The following is a 24,252-nucleotide window of genomic DNA, read 5'->3' on the forward strand; positions in this document are numbered from 1 at the left end:
TCCCCCTTCGGGCCAACTTGACATTTTATAACATTTGCTTTAATGTTTTAAAAATGTAAACCACCTTGGGTACCTTGGCAGAAAAAGCATATATAAATGCAATGCAATGCAATAATAGAATGTTTGAATGAAGGGCTATTGTGCAAATGATCCATACAGTGTTGAAGAAATGGTGTGACTGCTTCAACACCCACAAAGCTCACACTTCTACAAGTGTCCTCACATGGTCATTTGCCCGAAATTCACATGCCAATTTCACTGTCCAAGTGTCCCTATTTTTCAGGGACATCCCTGATTTAGAGAAGCTGTCCCGGTTTTTGATTTGATGCTGGAAGGTCGAGCTTTTCCTTAGGATGTCCCTGTTTTAATTGGAGAAATGTTGGAGGGTATGGTAGAATGTCCCTATTCTCATTGGGGAAATGTTGGGTAGGGGCATGGAGTCATCCGACCCCCAAGTGTCGGGTCAGCTGGGGCAAGAACGATCCCCAGGCATAATGCAGGAACAAATCCAGCCCATCTCTCCCATCAGCGTTCAGTGTGCAGCTCTAGGGAGTTCCGACAGCCCTTTCCCAACGATTTATTATGGCTCGAGTCTTGGAGACACTCAGTACATATTCAGAGTCCAGCAGAGAAAAAAACGCAGCCAGGCTGAGGTTGTGTACTAAAAGCTACTTTATTAAGCATAAGGCAGAACAAAAGAAAACATGTCTCCTTTCGCTGAGAGAAGTCCGAAGAAAAAAACCAAACGGAAACAGAATACAGCAAACATGATTCCAACAATCTTTTCTGGAATGCATACCACAGGCCTGTGACCTGCACAGTGAGAGGAACAGAAACCTAACATCAAGCTGTCTGAAGGCAATCCTGTACAATGGAACCTCGGTTTTCGAACTTAATCCGTTCCGGAAGACCATTAGGCTTCCGAAATGTTCAAAAACTGAGGATCAATGGGCTGGCTGCAAAGTCAATGTGGCGGGGGGAATGAAAAACACAGCTCAGAAGCATTTGCCTTCTGAAAATCGTTCAAAAACCAGAGCAGTTACTTCTGGGTTTTGAGCATTTGGGAGCTGAAACGTTCCAAAACGGAGGTGTTTGGCAACCGAGGTTTGTCTATATAGGGAAGTTTTTTTAATGTTTAATGTTTTATTATATTTTTTTATATGCCGGAAGCTGCCCAGAGTGGCTGGGGCAACCTAGTAAGGCTTGTGGGGTATAAATAGTAAAATTATCATTATGGAATGGGACCTCCCTGTTTTCACCGGACAAATGTTGGAGGGTATGCCCCACAGCATCTCATACCCATATTACCAGGTAGTTCCACTAGCTCCTTATCCAATTGTTCACCCCTCAGCCTTGATCCTGCCCCTCAAAACAATTTTACTGTGTGTGAGAGAGGGGGAAAGCATTTACCTTTGCATGTATGACCTCAGCAGCGTGATTCCCAGGAGGAAGTACATCATAATCGAGCACACCATCATTGTCAGTCCCAGCAGTATGGCCCGGTCCTCCCCTGCTTTGAGAGCGGTGACTGTTTTCCTTTTGTCCAGCAGATCATGATCCCTGATTTTTTGGTAAATATTTCTGAGGTTGAAAACAATACATTCTTATGTGGAGTTCACACTTAATCAATAAACCCTCTAAAAGGACTGACAGTTCCGCTGCCAGGGTCTGTCTCACGGGAGAGCCGGCTTGTAAGGTTTCCACAGCTGATGTTTCCTAAACAGTTTGCTCGGACCTGGTGGGGGGGGGGAAGAAATCACCGGCTCCCGAAATGTGCGACAGACATCTGCCGATGAAATGTTTTCAGCTGTAGAGGGGATGATTTGCAGATTGGTTGCAAAGGTGTAAATCACTCACACTAGAGCAATCTCACAGGAGTATCTTGCAAAATGTGTTCTGCGACTGAATGGCAATTGTCAAAGCTGGACCCTGTTTTTCGCATTGCACAAATTTCCTGGCCGCATTACTGAAATGTGATTTAGGTGGGGCTTCCCTTAACCATAGTCTGAAAATCCAAATTGTCCAGAATCTGGTTGCTGAAGTTTTCACTGGTGCCAACAGATTGGCTCATATTTCACTGGTCCTTCATCAACTTGACCAGTTCCTCAATTCACAGTGCTGGTTTTGAGCCCTCAGTGGTTGGCGATCTAAGTATCTTACTGAAGCTCCTCTCTGTGTATCCTCCACCAAAAAGGGGCAAAGCCTTTTTGGTGGTGGCTCCTGGATTGTGAAACAGCCTCCCAGGAGACAATGGCTGCCAGGCCGCATGGTTGCCCACTTGCAAGAGAGCTCTGAAAACTGTTTTATTTTAGTGGGATTTTTTTTAAGTCCTGGCTCTTAATGCTTTTTGAAATTGACTGCTACTTTTTACTCATCCCTGTTTTACTGCTGGGATTTGCTTGATTATTTCATTTTTATGATATGTTAAATCCTTCTGAGCTGCCTTGAGTATATTGTGAACTAGAAGGACAGGATATATAAATTATAGGAATAAAATGATAAGAATAAAATTAAGTGCTTCAAATGTAAAAGAAATAAACAGAAGAGGGATGCAGGAAGTGGCCTTATCCCATTGAACCCCATAGATTGAACCTGGGGCCACGGAGATGCAGGGATGCTGCCAAAAATGTCAACTCCATTTCAGCTATCCCTCCATAATACGTAGTTCAGCTCACCTTGAGTCTTGACAGGGGAAACCTCTGTTGTACAAGTGGGAATGCTTGCACTGATAGGAGGCATTAGCTGGATATTGATGTGGGCATAGCCAAGGATCCACTGGATGCTAACCCTCCCACTCATCCTGTTGGATATAGCCTTAGGATTGCACCTTTCTTGGGCTACCAAGCTAAGAATACGATTTATGCTAGACTGCGTAAGGTGAGCTTAATTTCCTTGTGAGAAGTGATTTAAGCAAGCGTTGCATGGCTATGACTATTTATCAAAATGTATTTAACCGTGATAGCCTGCTATCGAGAATTTGCGCCGTTACCAAATGAGAGCAGGCAGGAAAGGCAACAATTGTCATGCCGTTCTGGAACATTAAGCCAATTGCGAGACATAACTTGTGTCACTCTGTAGACATAAAACAGGCCCAGTGCAGTCAGTCAACAACGTCACTGGAATGTAAACGGGATTTGAAGGGACGGCTGAGAAGCAAGACTGCTAATTGAAAAGGGCCGCAAACGTCTTTCTACAAGGGGGCTATGAGCCATGAAATGCACAGAGGAAAAAGTAATATATATATATATATAGAGAGAGAGAATAACTGGCAGGTAAGTAGAAGAGAGTATCCATCAACAAGGCCGATGGAAAGCTCAGCTCATGTGTAAAGAGCTGTGGTGGCTTGCTTGGCCCTGGAAAACCAAGCGCTCTCAACCGGAAACCTATTAATTGGTTGTGAAGCACCTTAAAGGCAAAGCCAGCAAGCTGAGGGTCAGCAACTGGCAGCCCTTCAACCAAACCTGGCCCCTTGACCAAAACATAAAATTTGGCCAGCCAGGCAGATGAAGAGCATGCATAGCAGGAGCAGTGGTTCTTGACTATGAGATTTGAGGCCTACCATCCTCTACCTCCTCCTCAGAGTAGTAATATCCCTGTATAATTAAGTCACCTGATAAGCCCTTGTTCTGAGGGTAGCAGCCATATGAAAGTAGGGTAATAGTTATAAGGAGCAGGAGCTTTTCAGCGCTGGCTCCCTGCTTGCCAGTTTTGTTCCTTAAGGAGACTCGCCTTGCTTGTTACCTTTTGGCATTTAGAAGGTTGGTTCTACGACCTGGTTACGTCCCAAAGCGGGCTGAGATAGTTACTGCGTGTGCCTGCTGTTTGCAAGCTGCCTTTTACTGCATGTAGCTGTTTTATTATCTGTTTGACTTTATTGCTGTGTGATTAAATCCATTTTAATGTGTAATTTAGTTGGCAAACCCCCTTGAGGACGCTGCTGGGCCATCAAATAGGATTCAGTATAGCTTTGTGTGGCGCTCTTGTGTGACCAACAAGAAAATCCAACCTGAGGCTGTGTGGATGAAGGCAATGCAGGAAGGAGCAAACTTATTTTCCAAAGCCAAAAGATACCAGGAACATGGAGCAGGTCTTGCCCTTGATCTCCCCCCGCTCAGGTGTCCTCACTATCCTAAATGCAGCATGTGGTTGGGTGAAGAAGAAAGCAATCCTTACTCCAGCCTCTGGATGAATGGCTCCATCGATAGATGAGTGGTGGGAGAAAAGCTAAGGAGATTGTTGGCAAGAACGGGAACTCCACTTTTCTGCCACTCACCATAGCTGATAGGTCATTAGTTAGGAAACAGGGGCCGATACACTCAGCCTTGGTAGTTAGCCGTTATTTGCTGTTACCCAGCCATTACTGGCCACCACCAAACCTTCTGACAGGTGTGCCAGCTATAGGGGGCAGAAGGATTTCTAAGCAGGGGACTGAGCCCCTCCAATATTGACAGGGCCGCCATCCCCTGCCACCTCTGGCACTACTGCCACCACTGGGTGAGCCCTGGCACGCCGGGTGGCAGTAGGAGGGTGACTTTCACCCTCCACATTCCCGGGAAGGTGCTCTGGCGATTCTCAAAGGGACGTCCGTGTGTCCTGGCAGGCCTGACTGGACTGGTGTGTGTGTGTGTGCATGCCGCACTTGTGACGTCATGCATGCGCAACAGGCCCCCCCCAATGTTGGGCCCAACTTGGTGCGCCTGCCCTCTGACACAGGGGATAGAAGGAAGCAGCCCCTTATTTCATGCAGCAAGATTCTCGCTGCTTCAGAGTGTCTCCAAAACCTGATGAGCAGTGAAAGATTCACTTCACCTGCCCGCCTAGCCCTCCTGGTGTGCCAGAGGACAGAGGAGAGAGGGATGGTGTCTGCATAAAGCAGGGGAAGGGAATTCAAGGGCCACTTTCCCTTCTGGGGGCCACATGACAGTAGTAGGAGGGGCCACAGGCAAAAATGGGTGGAGCAATGAATGCATAGTTTATCTTTGACCGTTAGGGCTAATTTCTACACACACTCTTATACCCTTCTCTGACCTTCATTTGGGCAAGGAAACAGCATTGTCGGAGTTTAAGGCTGCATTCCAGCCAGGAAGAAACACTCTTGGAGGCTACAAAACCAGGCTGGCCAGGAACATGGCTTGGGAGGGAATGTGCCCCCCCCTCTCTCTCTCTCTGTGTGTGTGTGTGTGTGAGAGAGAGAGATTTCCCCCCTGAGCCTAAGCTTCCCCATCCCTAACGTATAGTGAGAGCAAGGCCCACTTTGAGTTAGTTCTCTGATAAATTACTGTACTGGTACCATCCAAATTGTGCACTGGCGGATGTTGGCACAGATGTGCTCAGTGTTGGGGGAGGGGAGAGCATTTCACAGGACAACCTCCTTCTACCGAAACCCCACAAAAGTATCTCCCCACAACAAGGACAAAACGTCTCTGAATGGCAGTGGAGAAGCAGATCTGTTTAACTTCTTTTAAGATGCCTCTCTCGGTACTAGTGATATGGCAGGAATGTTCTGTCTCTCTTTTTAAAAGGTAGCAGAAATTTAAAACTTTTTTTAAAAAAAAACTTTAAAAAAGTGTGTGGAACAGAGGAAGGGAAGGAATATCTTGTTGGCTGGTGATGCCACCAGCACTAGCCAATAGGTGCTTTAGAATGACGCTTGCCCTAGCTAAGGAGGAAAAAACCAGCATAAGGCTGCGTGGGAACCATTAATTTAAAGCACATTTTGACGCATACTGTATATGGAAACGGACCTACTCAAAAGCACACCAAAGAATTTCCAGCACCCTAAGCAAACTAGTTCCCAGGATTGTGTGTGTGTGTGTGTATGTGTGTATGCTTAAATGTATGATGTGTTCATAGCTTCATTCTCCTCCCACCCACCTTTCGGGCTGCAAGTGGGCCTAAAGGAAGCCAATCCTATGTTTCAAAGCAGCCTACAGACGCCACGTACCTTCTCTCATCATGTCTGTACGACGTGGAGCTCCTCCCACTGGTCCAAATGAACATCTTAGAGGATTGGTCTCCGCTGCCTCTCCTTACTGTGGAGGTCCTGGAGGGATGGTGGTAGGACCTAGGAAGTAACAGACAGCCACCATCACCACGTGCTGAGACCCTGATGGGCCCCATCGCATCCCTCAAGCTCAAGCGGCAAATCCTGGTTGGATCGCCCAATGTTTGCAGGCCCTGCTCCGCGTCGAATGGCTTTTAGGTGATTGCAAGTAATGAACTTCCTATTTCCCCTTCCATCCAGCAGGTTCAAGTGACATTAAATTATTATCTTCTCCTTCTTCTCCTGGGCCGTTCTTTCCCCTCCAACTTATATCAGACTTAACAACATCTCATTCTGACGCCTTCTCAAGTGGGGCTTAAAAAAAGGGAAATAATTTGTATAGTAAACCCTGAATATTTCACTTCTCCTGGCTGTTTTTGCAAGCCTTTCTTGCTCCCTGTTGCTTCCTGATGGGAGCCTCTGTTTGCACATTTGCTCTAAGCAACCGTAAGAGTTACAACAATTATGCTGGATCCGCTGTGTATTCTGAATGCACTCATCTGTTACCAAAGCTGCGGTGACGCTTAAGTTGTGCTTAAAGTCCATCTCCTGGATTATGATCCTCTGATTGGCAGCTGTTTGGTGGAGGAGGGAAGTCACAGCAACTTTGACAAGTGCTCCATGACTACTAAAAGGGGAATCTTTTTTCTTAGAAGCCTGAAAGGTGAATGTTAAACACTGTTTCCTTTCAAGTTATTTGCGATTCCCTAGCCACATCTCCATGCCCTCCAACATTTCTGCAATGAAAATAGGGAGGTCCTTTTCCTTAACAATAACAATAATTTTTATTATTTATACCCCACCCATCTGACTGGGTTGTCTGAGCCACTCTGGGTGACTTGGGACATATATGAAAACAGAATAAAACATTTTTAAAAACCTTCCCCATACAGGGCTGCTTTCAGATGACTCAGTGTGTGTGCGTGCGTGGATAACTCCATACCCTTCCACATTTCTCCGATGAAAAGAGGAACGTCCTAAGGAAAAGCGGGGCATTCTGGGATAAAATCAGAAACTGGGGCAGCTTCTGTAAATCTGGGCCTGTCCCTGGAAAGTAGGGAACACTTGGAGGGTCTGGCAGACTGGCAAATAATTAATCTCTTACCTGGTGGCGGTGAGTACGTCAAATGGGGAAAGGGAGGGTAGAAGAGAGGAATATCCATCTCTCTTATGCCCACATCTCGCTTCCCCATAGGGCCTGGGATCCAGGGGGGCTGAGATGTGGCTACCCCAACTATAAACAGAGAAGTCCTTTAAACAGAGGGCTGTCACCCTGAGAGCCATTCAAACACAGGGGTGTCCTCTGTAAAGCCAACCTGGCTATTGTTTCATTCATGATGTCCTACTTGTAAACATCCTACAAGCATCAGGCTGGCTGCCATTGATAATGGCTTTCTGGACTGGATGCACTGTGGTCTGGTCCAGCTACACCTTTCTTATGTTTGGTATCAGGTATCACCACCATCTTAGCGACAGAAGGACCATTTCCCCTTTGCCTGGGCTTGGCTTCAATTAATCCCTATACCCATTCTGCTCTCACTCCCCTAATTTCTTATAATAGTCTCTCTCTCTCTCCCACTCTCTGCTTTGTGCTTCCTTTCATGTCCCCTCTCCTCCCAGCACCTTGTACAACCTCCCACTTGGTGTCTGCCAAGCACAAATCCACCCCCTCTGGAAGCTGAGACTTCTGTGAGTCCTTCCACCACCAAACTGGCAATTTCACACACAGGCTGTGCGCATGATCACAAAGAGCTCTGGCCTCCCAACAAAGGCTCCAAGAGTTCCCAGAATAATTCCAGGACACCTGTCTGTGATGAGAGAGGTGGCTCCACGCTACAGCATTAGAGAAAGCTGTGCTTCAGATGAATTTGAAATGTCAGGTCCTGCTGAGATCCAAAGTGCTGCACTGTAAGGTTCTTTGGATTTCCCAGATGCTGTGAAAATCAGGTCATGCCTGATTATTAGCATTATTATATATATTTTTTGTTTATTTACCACCTTTTCCCCTGACAGGCTCAATAAAATAGGAAGAACAGCTAAAAATATAGAAGAAGAAACAATAATTTTAAACAATTAAACATTATAAGCATTAAAACTATCTGTCTCTATCTATCATCTATCTATCTATCTATCTATCTATCTATCTATCTATCATCTATTAAAAACATACAGATAATTACAATAAAAGCAGCCCTTTCATTGAAAGCAGTCAGTTCCCAAAAGCCTGTTGGAATAAGAATGTCTTCACCTGCCAGCGGAAGCACAACAAGGAGGAAGCCAATCTAACTTCTCTAGGGAGTTCCAAAGTCTGGGACCAGCCACCAAGAAGGCCCTGTTCTGCATCCCCACCTAGCATGCCTGCAAGGGTGGCAGGATTGAGAGAAGGGCCTCGACTGAAGATCTCAAAACCCAGGCAGCTTCGTATGTGGGAAACCGGTCTTTCAGATAGCTTGGATCTAAACCTATATAGGTTCTGAAGATGATGGCGTAGTAGCTTTGGTTTGATGTGCATAGAGTTTCCAGAGGAAAAGCAGTTCCCATGACTCTTGGATCCCCACTCCAAATGGTTTCCCTGGAACGCTGTTCAGCAGTGGCGGAGCTTCATGCTCTGGCACCGGGGGCGGGGGCAGGGTGCGCCTCCCGGAGGGGCAGGACGCAAGTTCCAGGGCTATGTCGCACCTCCCGGGGGCACGGTGCGCCTCCCGGAGGGGGGGCGCGCGTTCTGGGGGCATAGCGCGCGTTTTGGGGACGGGTGCTCGCGCTGGCGCCCCTTGGAGCCCGCTGCTCGGGACGGCCCGCCCCCACCGCCCCTATCTTCCTACACCCCTGCTGTTCAGTATCTATGAGAGATTGCCTTGTGCTCCTACTTAGAGCAATGCAATGTTGTAGCAAGGTGACCAAGTAAGGGACAATGACAGCAAATGCTCGGGGAGAGTCCCTTATGAAGGAGAGGGACTTCATTATATTTCACCCCCCCACCCAGTGCCTTCAAGCTGTCCATCTGCGACATCATTAATGCTGCCTGCTTCATTAGCAAGGATGAGCTGCGGCCACCTCCGCCATTTAACACGCAATTACATGCCTAATCTTGTGTAAAATGGTAACACTAATGACATCATCACAGCCGTACCCAAAGGTCAGGCGCATGCAACCTTCTCTCTGGTGCTTCTGTGAGCAGAAAGATCTAAGTGAAAAGGCCTTAACAGGAGCAGTATGGTAGAAATTCTACACGGTCGTCACTGAGCACCTTCTCGCTGGCCCTTCACGACCGAAGATGGACAGCTTCAGAAGTAGCTTGAGACAGCGACGGTGTTGTTATGGCCACAGCTGATCTCCCAGGATTCCTGGGTCAAATACTGGCAGCTGTGGAGGATTACTTCCCTTGCTTTCTGCCTTCTGTGGCCAGCAAAGAAGAAGCTTGTGGGTTCCCTGGGCCTAAAGAATTGGCCTATATCAGGGAAGGGAAAACCTCTGAACCTCCAGATGTGGTTGGATTCTAATTCCCATCATGCCTCAGCCAGCATGGCCAATGATCAGGGATTCTACATTCAGCCTCCTATTTCTGCCACCGTTTCCTCAGGCTCCTGTCTCCAAGAAAATATTTGTGGAAGGAAGGAAGCGGTCGTTCAGATATTCGCAGCATGAGTTGTTTAGGGATTTAAACACTAATGTGAATATCTCGAATTGGGCCTGGAATGGAACTAGCAACCTGCGCAGCTATCTTAAAACAGGGGTTAAAGGTAAAGGGAAAGGGAAAGGACCCCTATCAGTTAAGTCCAGTCGCAAATGACTCTGTCCAGTCGCTTTACTGGCCAAGGGAGCCGACGTTTGTTCACAGACAGTTTTTCCGGGTCATGTGGCCAGCATGACTAAGCCACTACTGGCGAAACCAGAGCAGTGCATGGAAACGCCATTTACCTTCCCGCTGGAGCAGTACCTATTTATCTACTTGCACTTTTTTGGTGTGCTTTTGAACTGCTAGGTTGGCAAGAGCTGGGACCGAGCAACGGGAGCTCACCCCGTCGTGGGGATGCGAACCGCTGACCTTCCGATCGGCAAGCCCTAGGCTCTGTGGTTTAGACCACAGCGCCACCCACTTATATGAGGTCTAAATGGAAGCCAGTGGAATTTGTTGGTATTGGGATAGTTTTGTATTGAAATGTTGGTGAATTTTCACGTGGATGTGTGAGAACTGAACTTAATACTGACGAAGTGGGAAATTGAGAGAACCGGAAATGGATAGATTTGGCTGGCACCGGGGCAGACTGAGGTTCATGGAGCAATGCTCCATTCATGATAGCCTGGCTAGTGTTTCTTTCCTATCAGTCGCTCTCAGTTAGCTTCATTAACTCTCTAGCCTGTTTCTATACATTGCAGGAGGGATGAACCAAACGATCCACGGGCGGCAGAGCTGCCGCAGGGCCTGCAGGGGATGGGAGGCAATAACAGCAATTACTTTCACACCCACAAGCTTTCCCCACACAGTTGTGATGTCACAAACTTGCAATTGTTATATACGTCAAGAAAAATACCAGGGTGCATCTGGCAATTTCTCTGCTGAAGTTCAACCTGTGCAACGAAACAGGAATAATCGCAACATGTATTTTCAAGAAACTGCAAACACCTGAAATTTCCGGACTCTCCCCATCAGCGCTGCTTGTCAGGCCTCTGACGGATGGGTCCCCAAGCCCCTGCTGCATAGAAAATGCTCTGCTTGCTGAGATGTCCTTTTAACCCAGGTCAGGGTGGGAGAAACTGAAATGTGTTCCTGTTAGAACTCTACAGTGTTTATGTGTCAAAGCTATGACCCGCAAATCAATTATGGAAAGATGCCTGGATTTAAGGAAGATTCACTCCTATTGACTTACTACTGGGAGAACTATAATAGACTTCATATTGCCTTGTCACATATGTTATCTGACATAAAGACTAGCCAACTGTTATCTGCATTGTCTGTAGTCTTTAAGGAAGTTTGTGTGTGATATTCTTGCTGTCACGGTCTGGGCAGGAGAGATATACAATTACCGCTCTGTGGCTGTATATATATGTGTGTATGTATGCGTATACAGTACACACCATCTTGTGCTGCCACTCACAACACTTTTATCAATATATCCATACCGGTACCTCAACTTTTAACCCTCTATCTATCTATCATCTATCTATCTATACACACTTTCCTTTGAATAAGCATATGTACCCAAGGTAGGGATGTCAGAGAATACTGACAAAAACAGCAGAAATTGCTGTTCACGTATCCATGCCATGTGAATCCATGTGATTGGTATTCACTATTGTTGCTTTCAGTCCACAAATGATACATAATTGAAATAAGTGAAAAGGATCTAGGGGTGTTAATAGACCACAAACTTAACCAGGGCCGGCCCTACGGCCAGGCTGGGTGGCGCAGGGCACCACGGCACCGGCCCACCAGGAGGGCGCCGCAAGCTGCGCCCGCCCGCTGGCCGGTCCGCCAGTCCGCCGCGCAGCTGCGCCCACGGCAACCGCACTGTGCCCGCCCGCCCGCCGTGCAGCAGCGCCTGTGGCAGCCGCGCTGTGTGCGTCACCCACCCACCCACCGCGCTGGGAAACAGGGCGGGAGGGCGCTGGAGGGATCTGGTGCACCACGGCGCCAGGGGCGCTTAAGACGGCCCTGAACTTAACATGAGTCAGTGGTGTGATGCAGCAGCAATATTCTAAGAGGCATCAACAGGAGTATAGTCTCCCGATCAAGGGAAGTCACAGCCTTTGTCAGATCACACTGGAGTCCTGTGTCCAGTTCTGGACATCACATTTTAAGAAGGATATTGCCAAGCTGGAATGTGTGCAAAGGAGGGCAACTAAGATGATTAGGCCTTATGAGGAATGGCTGAGGGAATTTGGTATGTTTAGTCTGGATAAGAAAACATGCTTGCTCCGTCCTCCATCTGACAGCCCTTTAGATATTTGATGATGGCTATCATATCTCCTCTGTCATATCTCCTCTATTATATCCCTACCCAGGGAAAGTTTAACACATGTACCCAACTTACTGGACGTGAAACCAAAAGACCTGCAAGCTTGCCAAACAAGACAAAACTGAAATAAAACCAGCTAACTCCCACCCACCCCAACCTCTCAATTCCTAGCTGCAGAAGTTTCCTGTTTACATGTCTGTGTGATCGATGCCTTTTGCAATGCACGGCTAGGAGAAAGAGATCTTGAGATCATTAGATAGTTCACTAGTGTATTACTCAGCGAATGACAGTCGCTCCACAGGTTTTCTGGGGTGATTGCTTTCTCCTTCCAAGGTTAGATGGAAAAGATTAGATCCGCTTGTTAAAAGGACTCCACTTTTTCACATCTGCACACAGCCAAAGAAGGATAAAGGGACCAATATTTGCAGAAAAGTTTCTGCCAAAGAAATTCCTAGTTTGTAAACTGTCTTATAGCTCCTGGGTTGCTTCACTCAGTCATTTAGGACTGCTTTATCTTCTCTGTCTGCATAGGAAAGGACCAGCACTCAGAGCTCATGTTTTACACGAAGAAGACCTCAAATTCTGTCCTCTTGCTGTTATTAAAAACATAATCAGATAGCATGAAATGGGAAGGATCCCCCTCTGGGACCCTGGGGAGCAATTGCCAGTCAGAGTGGATCAGTGACGGGGAGCCTCAAGGCTGTTGATATAATGTGCCCCTCTAGGTCTTTCTCTCTGACTCTTGAGATTCTCCCCAGATGTCAGGAACATCTTATTTCCTTGGCATCTGCTGGGAGGGCATTTCACAGGGCGGGCGCCACCACCAAGAAGGCCCTCTGCCTGGTTCCCTGTAATCCCACTTCTTGCAGTGAGGGAACCGCCAGAAGGCCCTCAGAGCTGGACCTCCATGTCTGGGCAGAACTATGGGGGTGGAGACGCTCCTTCAGGTATACTGGGCTGAGGCTGTTTACGGCTTTAAAGGATCAGCAATAACACTTTGAATTGTGCTCAGAAACGTATTGGGAGCCAATGTAGGTCTTTCAGGACTGGTGTCATATGGTCTTGGTATGCACTCCCCCCCCTATTGTTTGGCCATGACGCATTTTGCAGTGGCAACAGAGGTCACTTCCTCTGGCTGGCTAACAGCACTCAACTGGAATCTCTGCCCCTCTCAACACAGCAATAATTGACACTTCTGCCTGTCACCTCACAACAAACCGTGTTCCTCCCCCCCATCAACAAAGTCCTTTATGCCGTGTCAGTTAGAAATGAGTTGGTATTTACACAGAACATGACATGTTGAATGCTATATTTACCGTCTTGGATGCTCTCCGGGTGATTTGGAAGGTCGGGGCCACATGTAAAAAACGGGGCAGTTTTCTGTTCTGCTACGACCTTCTTCCATAAAAGTCAAATGCCTCCACCAGATTCAAAGGATAAGACGACATTGGAATCTGAGCTCAAGAGTCTTTACACCCCACAAATGGCTCTGGATGAAAGATCCTTTATCATATTTCCTTCTGTCTATCCCTGTTTGCCATATCATGGGAATAGGTCAGTAGGTTAGTGATACAGCTGTTGTTTTGCATGTAGACAGTCCAAGCCTCAATCAATGGCATCTCCAGGTAGGATTGGGGACCACTCCAGATGTCCTTTTTATTGTGCATTCTAGATGATTTGTTCCAGTGGCGTAGCATCGGTTGCTGGGGCCTGGGGCAGATGGGCATCTGCTGGGAGGGAGGGGGAGACACCAGTCCATCCCATCCTGGCCCTCACTGCTGATGCTACCAGAGCACCCCACTCTCACCAGAGCAAAGCGGGGCCGTTCTGAGCCACCTGCCAGCCTGCGCATAGGGGATCCTGGCTGGCTAACGCATCCCTTGGCGGGCAAAGAGAAGCACTGGGCCAGGCCATGCAGATGTGGCCTGCTTCATACCCCCTCAAAAATTGTGTGCCTGGGGCCACACCCCTGACTTGTTCTTATAATGCTATCGGGCCAGTCCAATGCCATCCTGTTTGCACTTGCAGAGGTTTTGGGCCAATCATTGGGGAACTTTGCGTAGCAATTTGGGGCAGGCTAAGGAGAAGAAAAGGAAGTCCTGTTGCATAAGCTGAATCGAATTGGATGCAACCCCGTGTTTAGTATTTTACATAACCTGTTTTTCCTTTAAAAAAGAAAAGGTATACTGTTTAATTTTCCAGCAGCCATCTTAGAACATGTTATAAACACTTACATAAGGGAAATATAAATTGAGATCCCCCCCTACAAAAAATCAAATTAGGATATTTTCCTGGTGTGTTTAAGCTGCAGTTTTTAGATGCAATGCACCCAGTCATCCTCCTCCTCTACCTTTTTGGGTCTCTAGGGTCCAAAGCAGAAGATCCAAGCTGTTGAACTCATTTTCTTGATGGTGTGTTACTGACTAACATTACGGTATATACATGTTACTCATCAAGTAACAATACACAGAGGAGGAAAATGAACAGGAGGGAGATATAAGGGAGAAAAAGATGCTTCCCCCCCCATAATCTATAAAGCCTATAAAAATGTAGGCATTGCGTGTGCAGAGGTCACAGCCTTTCTCCATAAATGCTGAACTGTAATGTAACAAATTTGGCCACAACGTTCCATGCCCATCAGGGAGGGATCTGGCATAATTCCCCCCCCAAAAGCAAACCTTTCATACCTAAAATAAAGATTAAACACAAAAAAAATGGCACCCAAATTAGACGTCACCAGCAGAAGCTCTGAAGACTCCAGCAACATCCAATAGAAAGGCAGATCGCCCACTGCTGCCTCAAAAGCTGCACCACCAGATGACATCACAAAATTCCACAGCAACCAACTGAAAACAGGCCTTTTTCAGCAACAAGGCCCAACCAACTGAAAACAGGCCTTTTGCAGCAACAAGGCCCAACATTGCCAAGTGGAGGTAGGGGCCTGCCTGGGGTGGGGGGGGGCGGCGAAGAATAGGGGGCAGGGATAGGTAATGGGTCAGAACAGGGTGGGGGAGACACAGGGATGAAACCTGCTCTCTCCACAGTATCTCGCCTCAGCTTTGCAGACTAGGCTGAGTGGATTTAGGGGCCTGCCTGGGTGGGGGATGGGGGCCCCCCGAATCAACTGAATATGGGCCTTTTACAGGGCTGTGCCTTTGGGTAGAATGTATGTTATTTCACATAACACACATGGGTAGGGGAGTCAGGGTTGGGACAGGGCAAAATTTTACAGAACACGTGCATTGGGGAAATGATTGTGTGCAAAATGAACGCGTCACAGGGATAACCTGGGGGGGGGGTTGGATGGAGGAGAGGAGGGAAATCACAGGGTACAAGCCGGGGTGGGGGGGGGGGAGAGGGGGCATAATAGGTCATGGATCAGGACAGAGTTGGGGGATTCACAGGCATGAGGGAGGAATCACAGGGATAAGCCGGGTGGGGGTGGGGGGAGGAGTGGGGAATCACAGGGATACATTATGGATCAGCACAGGGTAGGGGAAATCACACAAATAACCCACAGCAACGCGTGGCAGGGCCAGCTGGTCTTTTTATAAATCTATAAAAACTATTGTTTACCAGAGAAGCAGCAATGCACGCAGCAGGATAATATGGTAGAGTCCTGAGGTGATAGAATGGACTTAAAAACAACAACACCATGGGAGAACATTTGAAAACTTGATCCTTTAGCTGCAGTTTGAAGCGGTACAGTCCATTCTGTCCTCTCAGGACTCTGCCATCTCATTCTGCTTCAATAAAAAACTTCATTCCGCATCATAATCTAACTGCCTCTTTAAGTTTTCCCCTCAGCCACAAGAAACAACAAGCACAGGCAGAACCAATACACACAGTGAGAACTTGAATTATCTGGAATGATTTGATTTTTCAAACCAACCCTTGGATCAGCTTTAAAGAGGCCTGGGAATGAGCATGGCAGCAATTACGATTCTGTGGCGTAATTTATGAATGGGAAACAGTCACCGCCCACAGTGGAGACATTGAAATATAAATGTGCCTCTGTTGTGTCTCTGTGTTGCAGATGCTCAGAAATATGATTTTTTTAAAAAAAAATGAAGAGAGAGAAAGAGGATGACGGAAAACAGAAAACATCGTATGTTGCCTCAGGGCTACTTCTTTTATTACCTAATTGTCGCTATTGTTGGTTTCATTTTGCTCATTGAGACGCAGCAGTTCAGTGCTAATGGCCTAGTAAATTGTTGGTTGATGAGGTCCCCCAGATTTGTTTCCCCCCAATTCAATGTGTATTTTCAAGAATAAAAAGAAAAGTAAAGTAAAGTGAAGGAAGCTGATGACAGGATCCATATTCTTGGCCTTTAGAATGCCTTAGCTTTTCACATAATTGGGCCTGACCCACATGTTGGGCAGGTGGGACGTTTGTCCAATACTCCAGTCCTATAAGGGGTGTTGTGTGGCCAGCTGTCAGCGGGCTCCTTCAGACGATCTGTTTATTGAGAATTTGCTTGCAGAAAGCTTATGCAGCAGAGGTTAGACTATGCCCCGTCCTTGTTGAGTATTTGTTCTGATTGGCTTGCTTACAACAATCATAAAAAAATAAGAAAAGTCTGCATGATGAGACCAATGGCCCAATCTTTTCTTATGTTCTTAGATAAAATACAGATAAGATCAACAAAAAGCCAAAAATTTGAAGAATAATGTGCAATGAAAAATTCCTAAAATGCTCATCCAGTGAGACAGGAAAAAGGAATCAAAATGTCTTAGCCTGGTGCCTAAAAACGGGGAAGGATGGTACAGGTACACTGAAGCATTCCTCAAAACAGGAGCCCCCCCCTTATAAAAATTGAATGTGTTCTGGGCCTCACACAGCAGCCCCATCAAAACGACTTACTTCTAGGGTTGCCTATTTGTTTAATTTCCAAGCAAAGGGTCTGCTGGTTTCTCTTTAAGGTTTCCAGACTCAAAAGAGAGCAGGGCAATTAAAGGCACAGGAGTCCTGTCCTCTATTGAGTCTGGCAACCCTACTTACTTCTCCTGCTCAACAATACGTCCACCTCCTTTTGTCTCCACAAATTTGACAAAACATTCTCTTTCCCACTTGGCACTCAGCAGTGATATGTATGATTTCCAGCCATGCACAGTGCAAACGATATCCATTTCAGACACTTGGCAACAAGGACATTAGAGTGGAAATTATTTGTTATTTTAGGAAGAAAGGAAGGGGCGGACCTCAGAGAGATTATCTTGTGACTTGAAGCACAGTCCCGGCCGGGAGATAGTGGAGAGGCATGATCTGGGATAATCACTCACTCATTCACAAAAAGGCAGCTAGAGGTGGAACAAGGACAGAAGCTTACTTGCTTGATCTCCTGCAAACCAACATAGGATATGCATAGAGAATGTAAAGCCAGTGATAAGCTGTTTTGCCAGGGTTCACAGAATGGCTTTCACACATTCAGTGATCCTTGGCTTTGTAATTAACTTTACATGCAAGGCAAAAGCTGGTTTAACCCCCAGTCTAGCATACCCTCCAACATTTATCCGATGAAAATAGAGATGTCCCATCCCATAATGATAATTTTACTATTTATACCCCACACATCTTACTGGGTTGTCCCAGCCACTCTGGGCAGATTCCAACATATATAAAAGCACAACAAAGCATTAAATGTTGAAAAAACTTCCCTATACAGGATTGCCTTCAGACGGCTTGGGGGGGGGGTCGTCAGATAACTCCATACCCTCCAACATTTATCCAATGAAAATAGGGACCTCCTAAGGAAAAGTGGGACATTCCTGGATCTAATCAGCAACCAGGATGGCTTCTCTAAACCAGGGACACCCCTGGAAAAATAGGGACACTTGGAGGGTCTGGTCTTGCTGCTTTCCTTGCATACACCCAGCAGGCTGTCTACATTATTATTATTTTTAAAAATTGCAGCCACCAATATATCTTTGCAAACTGAATTAGCAAACATTTAAAAAGTTGCATTGTTTCTCTAGGGATTGATGTTGGGATTATTATTGTTATTACTATTTTGGAGGGCCTTTGCACAGCCCATTTGACCACCGCCACCATTGCCATGATACTCCTGCTTTTTTACGACCGCTGGGTGGTGACCCCACTGGGCCCGGTAATTCAGTCAGGGAAAAAGGGAAGCAGACTATGTTGAGGGCACCTTTTTTAGCCCCTCCACCTTTTCAGGGTGAGCAGAGTGGATCCTAAAAAGGGCTGCTCAGTCAACTGAGTCAGAACGACTGAATCTCTATCCACTGCCCATTTGCCAGTTCATGACTAGGGGCTTCCAGATTTCACGATCCTGCCGCCGTTACCATTTGCCAATCGCCATGGGACTTTTGGAGTTTGGGTTTGGGATGGGTTTTTGGAAGACACCTGTGCATGAATTTGTTTTATGTTTGTAGATCAGTGCACGCTGACCAACACACAGTCTTCACAGTAAGGCTCTGTTCCGATGGCCGTTGTAACATACCGCTTGTTATCACCCGCCTGTTCTGCCATTGAGGACTACTTGGATCATTTTTTGTCTAGCTCCTTCCCTTTGACCTTACCGCCTTGGGTGACCCTGCTGGGAGTACGAGATTCCCGACAGCTTCGCTCACAAGGGTCATAGGAACATGCAAGCCCACCCACCACGACAAGGTGACGATCCAGCAAGTGAGGCACTCCTCTACCTTCATTCATTCAGGACACAGCACCTTCCTCAGCGTGTCTGTGCCAGTTACGCTGCTGTGAGCACTCCAGAGCTGCGAGACAAGCAATCAGAACAGCTCGCTCGCTGTGCCCGGGAACGGCACGTAGGCCAGCTGCCACCCAATAACTGCTGAGCGACATCAACCATCAGGATTGAGGCTTCTCAAGCTGCCAAATATGAGGCTAGAAATGAGTCCCCTGTCACTAGAACGGCCATCAGCATTTTTTTTGAAACCGGAAAGAGGTTCCTTTTCTCTTTTTTAACTTGTTGTCATTTCAGGTGTGAGATAAACCTCTTGCTGTCCATTCGTTTGGAAGAAAATGTCATCATGCAAATCAGGCCAGCAGAGGTTGTGAAGCACTGAGCCCAAAGTGGATATCCAAAAACATAGTGTGGCCTGACAGATGCCTGAGACTTCTTAGGAAACCCCTATTCCTCACCCAGAGCTACAATTCCCAGAGTGGTTTAACAGTCAATTCCTCTTCATGGGGATTGTACCTTTGGGAGGGGAATAGGGGCGTCCGCCATCCTAACAACTCCCAACACCCTTAACAAACTGCAGCTCCCAGAATTCTTTGAGGGAAGCCATGGTTGTTTAAAGTGCTAACACAGCCAGGGGAAATACAAAACAGGCGTTTGTGAAAAAAATGGGATATGTTTAAAAGATATCTGCAAGAGAATAATAGCTACAACGTAATTTCCATGGCAGCCTTGGAATGACTGGTTTATAACATAAATTTATAACTTATAAGATTTGTTGGTATGATTGCATTTTTGACGTACAAAAGAGATTATAAGAAGACGAAGAGGAAAGTATGTGCTTTTCAATAAAGACGAGACGCGCTACGGGAGGTGATGGGAAGTCAATAGTATAATTTAATCTGTTAGGTTTGTTTGATGATTAATCTTATTTGAGAATTTTGATTTATTGATTTATTAACCTCAAATTATTTGTTTTGTTTGCCTTGATTTGAACTTCAATAAAGTTACTTTATTGCAAAATGTATGTTGTGGCAGTGGCTTGGGACTCCCCTACCACTGCTGATGACTGAGGATTATATTATCTCAGCAGCAAGAATCTTTCAGGTGAGAAACAGCACCTTCATCCAGGTTTCGAGGTTCAGTATAAGGCATGTTTCTTTATTCCTGCGAATAAGCATTTTACCCCAATTACTCACTAATGTGTGCTTCCTCTGCCTAGCACCACCTGCCGGCTTTGATTAATACTCTGTTTAAAACCAAGAAAGGTTTATATTATTTCTAGAAGAAATGCAGAAACCAGAGAGCTTCCAAAATGAACCCACAAACAAAAGAGAACATCTCTCATGATGCCAATTCATGTGAATGGGAGCTATATTTTAGGAGAGATCTCTGCAGGCTGTTTTGCAATTCATACCCCTGGAAAAAAAAGAGAGCATTTTAAACAACAATTGACTGGAACACATTGGGCTGCTTTGAAAATTAAACCCATATATATATTCAGCACCTTGAGACATGTTCTCTTTCACTTCAGAGTTCATTTCGGTTGCTCTCCAGTTTTTGCATTTCTTGTTTGTTCCAGCAGCAACCTTGAGAGTAATCTCCGCCTCCACTGAGATGCATGACTTAAGTGCGTCTTCTTATTGCAAATAGATCCTTCCATTAAACTATTGCTTCTCCCCCAGGCCCAGCTGTACACTGAAGTTGGATTTCACAAGAAACACTTCATAAGCAGCTCTTTCCTCAAATGAAAATATCACAGTCAGGGTTTCATTCCAGTTTATCTTTCCTTGGCATTGTCATGGCTCCTTTAAATGCCCTTTTCCGTAAGCTTTCAGGTTTAAGGACCTCAGAAGTGCTGACCAGCTTCCTGTGGCTTATCTAGACCTAAGTTCTCATATAAAGGCAGGTGGGAAGCAAACCTGCTCCTTGGCTGATTGCAGTTAGGAAGGGGGGGGTGTATAATAACCGGGTGCTTCTCTATATTAAAACACCCTCTATCTACAGTGTGGTGTAGTGGTTAAGAGCGGTAGACTTGTAATCTGGTGAACCGGGTTCGCTTCCCTGCTCCTCCACATGCAGCTGCTGGGTGACCTTGGGCTAGTTACACTTATTTGAAGTCTCTCAGCCCCACCCACCTCACAGGGTGTCTGTTGTGGGGGAGGAAGGGAAAGGAGAATGTTAGCCGCTTTGAGACTCCTTCGGGTAGTGATAAAGCGGGATATCAAATCCAAACTCTTCTTCATCACCTATGTAGAAAACTGGGATGAGAGTGGGGACAAGACTAGGCTAGGACCCTTCTCCCTGCTCTACATGTGTAGAACTTTGTTGTGTGGAGGAGAATTCAATCATGGGAGCAGGGGCGGTTCTTCAAGGAGGCGAGGTGAAGCCATTTGCCTCTGGCACCAGACCTGACCCCTTTTCGCCCCTGCCAATGCACCACTGCTAGCCTCACTGGGGCGTTGTCCTTGCTGCTTCCAAGGTGCCACTGCCCTTGCCTCTGCGCCCCTGCTGCTGCTGCATTATGGCAGCAGCACACACATAGCTGCAGGCATGGGGGGCAGTTGCAGTGTCAGGGTGCGGCAGGGGCAGGGGCTCGGGTCTGCATGGAGGGTGGACGTCATGGTGGGGCTGGTGTTGGATTGCTTTTCCTACAGCAGTGAAACACCTCAGGCCAATCCTGCCTGGGAGCCGCCCATCCCTGCAGTCAGCATTTGAAATTCGCCAGGCACCAGGTGCTCTCAGCTACTTTGCAACCGAATGAAGATGCCCAGGTGCCAGGATGGCACCTCACATTTTCACCATCTGGAGATGTATGCCTAGGGGATTTTTGGATCTTGCCTGTTTTCACACACACTAACAACACTTCCTGTAGAATTCTGCCCATCATATTTTATCTGCATGATCAGAACGAATTTCAGGAACCAAAACTTTGCATAGAAAAATTCAACTTTCGAGCCGCCTGGCCCCCAAATGGCAAGTAAGCATCCTGTTTTGGCAACTGTAACCCTGGTTTAAGGAGATATTTGGGGCGTAGCTTATATACAGTGGTACCTCGACTTACGAATAACTCTACTTATGAATGTTTCTACGTACTTACGAACGGAGCACCGTCCGCCATCTTGGATGCAGCTTAGATAGGAATTTTTCGACTTACGAATTTTTAGATAGGGTTGCTTCGACTTATGAATTTTTTCTCCCAGTGCATTCCTATGGGATTCGACTTACAATTTTTTTCGACTTACGAATGTGTGTTCGGAACGCATTAAATTCATAAGTCGAGGTACTGATTTTATCTGCGTTTCTAACACTGCCTGCCGGTTGTGGTGGTACAATCCACAAATGAGTTCTTCATTCAAAGTCTTGTTTATTTTGCTGTAGGTCATCTGGTCCCCTGTGCTGAATTCTGGCTTCCTAATGGCCAGCAGTCCAAATCATGTCATTTTTTTCTTCCTCATTTTGTGAAAGAGGCTCAATTGTACATTCCCATATCAAAAACACCATCCTTTCCTTAGAAGGGCTCATGATGCCATCACTCCAACCTATCAGGGATTGTGATGGGCTGCCATCTAGCTGCTCTATAGTGCACAATGACCTCATGGTGATTCTCTGGGTGGTTGCCCAGGCAGTTTGTTCTATCCTGCGAAACAGCTGCTCTACCCAAATAGCCGTATAATTCTTCCTCGGTTTGCATTTGTGAGTTTGCATCTCGGAATGCCTGTAACCGAAGTCTACAGCTCGAGGCTCCCCTATGAGGAAAAGTTATTTGTCAGACGCAAACCTATTGGTAACATAAGGAACTCCTACCTGTCTTGAGTATTTTAATTTGCAAGTGCATGTACACTAAGTCAAAGTTATTTGTCATTTAAACTTTAAAAGAGAGTGTCTTGCTCAGTTTTTATAGGAGGGGAAAGGGAACTAATTTAAAGGGTCCAATGACCTGGGCTCTCTTCTACACAGCTCTGTAAATTCCAATTCCCACACTGTCAATGGGCATTTGCCATGATGACTATGCTCTCTCTCTCTCCACTGTCTCTGAATACCACCAGTTGCTGGAATTGTATGTAGGGAGACTGCTGCTGTGCTCTGGCCCTGTTTCCAGGCTTCCCAAAGGCATGTGGTTGGCCATTATGACTAGATAGCAATTCTCATGTTCTTTCAAGGCTCACTGTGGTTTCTCCACATGACTACGAACCAGCTTTGGCCAACCTGGTGCTCTCCAAAGCACCAGATGCCAAGGGCTTCCACAAGCCATCCCATTGTGTTCAGGTGCAGCCACCGTGGGAAATAGAAATAGAAAACACTCTTTATTCTGTTGCAGGTTAACACTGAACCCCAGGAATGATTTAGGAAAGTAGGAAAAACACAACCCCGTGGCATCAGGGGTGGAAAAGTGCCTTTCTAAACAATGGCCCTGAATGCTATCATTTCACAATGACGCCAACACAATCAAGATGGAGCATTTTGCTAAATAGATGCTATTTTTATTCCGTTCGGCTCCCCAGCCCAACGACCCATCAGTGCTAGTATTTTATTGCTTCTCCTTTTAGATGTCTCTGCCAGATGTTTATATTTTAGTTTGAGGCACTTTGTGAGCACCAGAGATACAAGGGAATAAACAACAAAAAATCAACACTCTTGCCCTATGGTCTTGCAGGGCTTTGCTATTCTCTTCTTTCTTCCCCCCTTCGTTTCCCAGCTAGACATTCTTGCAATCATTTGTACTGTGCTATTAGATGTGGTTTGGCATCGACATATGATGGCTATTGGGAAATGTTACTTTCTGGAGCTTTTTAAGCGACCAGAGTGCTTTTGTATCCAGCCTCTTTGCTGCTGCAACATCCTGTGTTCACAGCAGGTCTGTGTTTTGGGTCAAACACACTTCCCAATGGCAAATCTATATTTCTTTTCTTTTGACACAGAAGAGGCCAATTTTTAAACCAAAAGTCTGGAAGTTTGAGAAGTCTGGAGCAAAACAAATGAGTCTCACTTCTGTAGTTTCTAAAGTCCAGTTTTTCATGAAACCTGCATTGGTATTATGCATCTGAGACAATTATATCACCGTCTCACAAGTTTTGAGTTGTAGGTCTGTCTTTTCTTACAGACAGCCATGGAACCTAAAGGAACAACAGTCAACCCACTGGGACACGGACATACGGTAAGAACCAGACTCTGCAAGACATCCAGATGCCAACTCAGCCTCTTCTCAAACATACTCAGATAACACTATTACCAGCCGAAATCACTTCAGACTTAGCATCAAAACTTTATTCATCTGCTCATCTTCCAATGTAATATGTTATCAGGTGGCGTAGCATGGGTTTTCAGTGCCCGGGGCCAACATTCTGCCATCATTCTTCATGGCAACATTCTGTTGGGACACGGGTTCGCACCTCCTTCCCAAAGCCCAGAAAGCGTTTTCCCAGCTTAGGGAAGAAGACACAATGCATGTGAAATGCACAGGCCAAATGTAAGTAAACCAAACTTACCAAATGCCCCCCCCCTTGTGCTGGGGGAAGAGGGAAATTTTGGAAGGAACATATTTTAAAGGTCTATCAGCCTATGTTCTCATGCTTTACTTTGCTGC

General features: G+C 46.3%; 1 protein-coding gene across 6 annotated transcripts in view; it reads right to left on the minus strand.

Moving 5' to 3' along the window:
* Positions 1-24,252, minus strand: part of KCNMB2 (potassium calcium-activated channel subfamily M regulatory beta subunit 2) — a 282,179-nt gene that overhangs the window by 17,259 nt on the left and 240,668 nt on the right. For 2 of the 6 annotated variants that reach the window (XM_035133238.2, XM_035133240.2), the window contains exons 2-3: positions 5,945-6,064; positions 1,411-1,581 (exon numbers count right to left, since the gene is read on the minus strand). In XM_035133238.2, the coding sequence (XP_034989129.1) occupies positions 1,411-1,581; positions 5,945-6,064 (291 nt within the window). Of the gene's footprint in view, positions 1-1,410; positions 1,582-5,944; positions 6,733-24,252 lie in introns of those variants that run through there. The other 4 variants (XM_060274356.1, XM_035133239.2, XM_035133236.2 and 1 more) reach the window with 4 other exon arrangements.

The sequence above is a fragment of the Zootoca vivipara genome, chromosome 5, assembly GCF_963506605.1.
Source record: "Zootoca vivipara chromosome 5, rZooViv1.1, whole genome shotgun sequence".
NCBI lineage: Eukaryota > Metazoa > Chordata > Lepidosauria > Squamata > Lacertidae > Zootoca > Zootoca vivipara.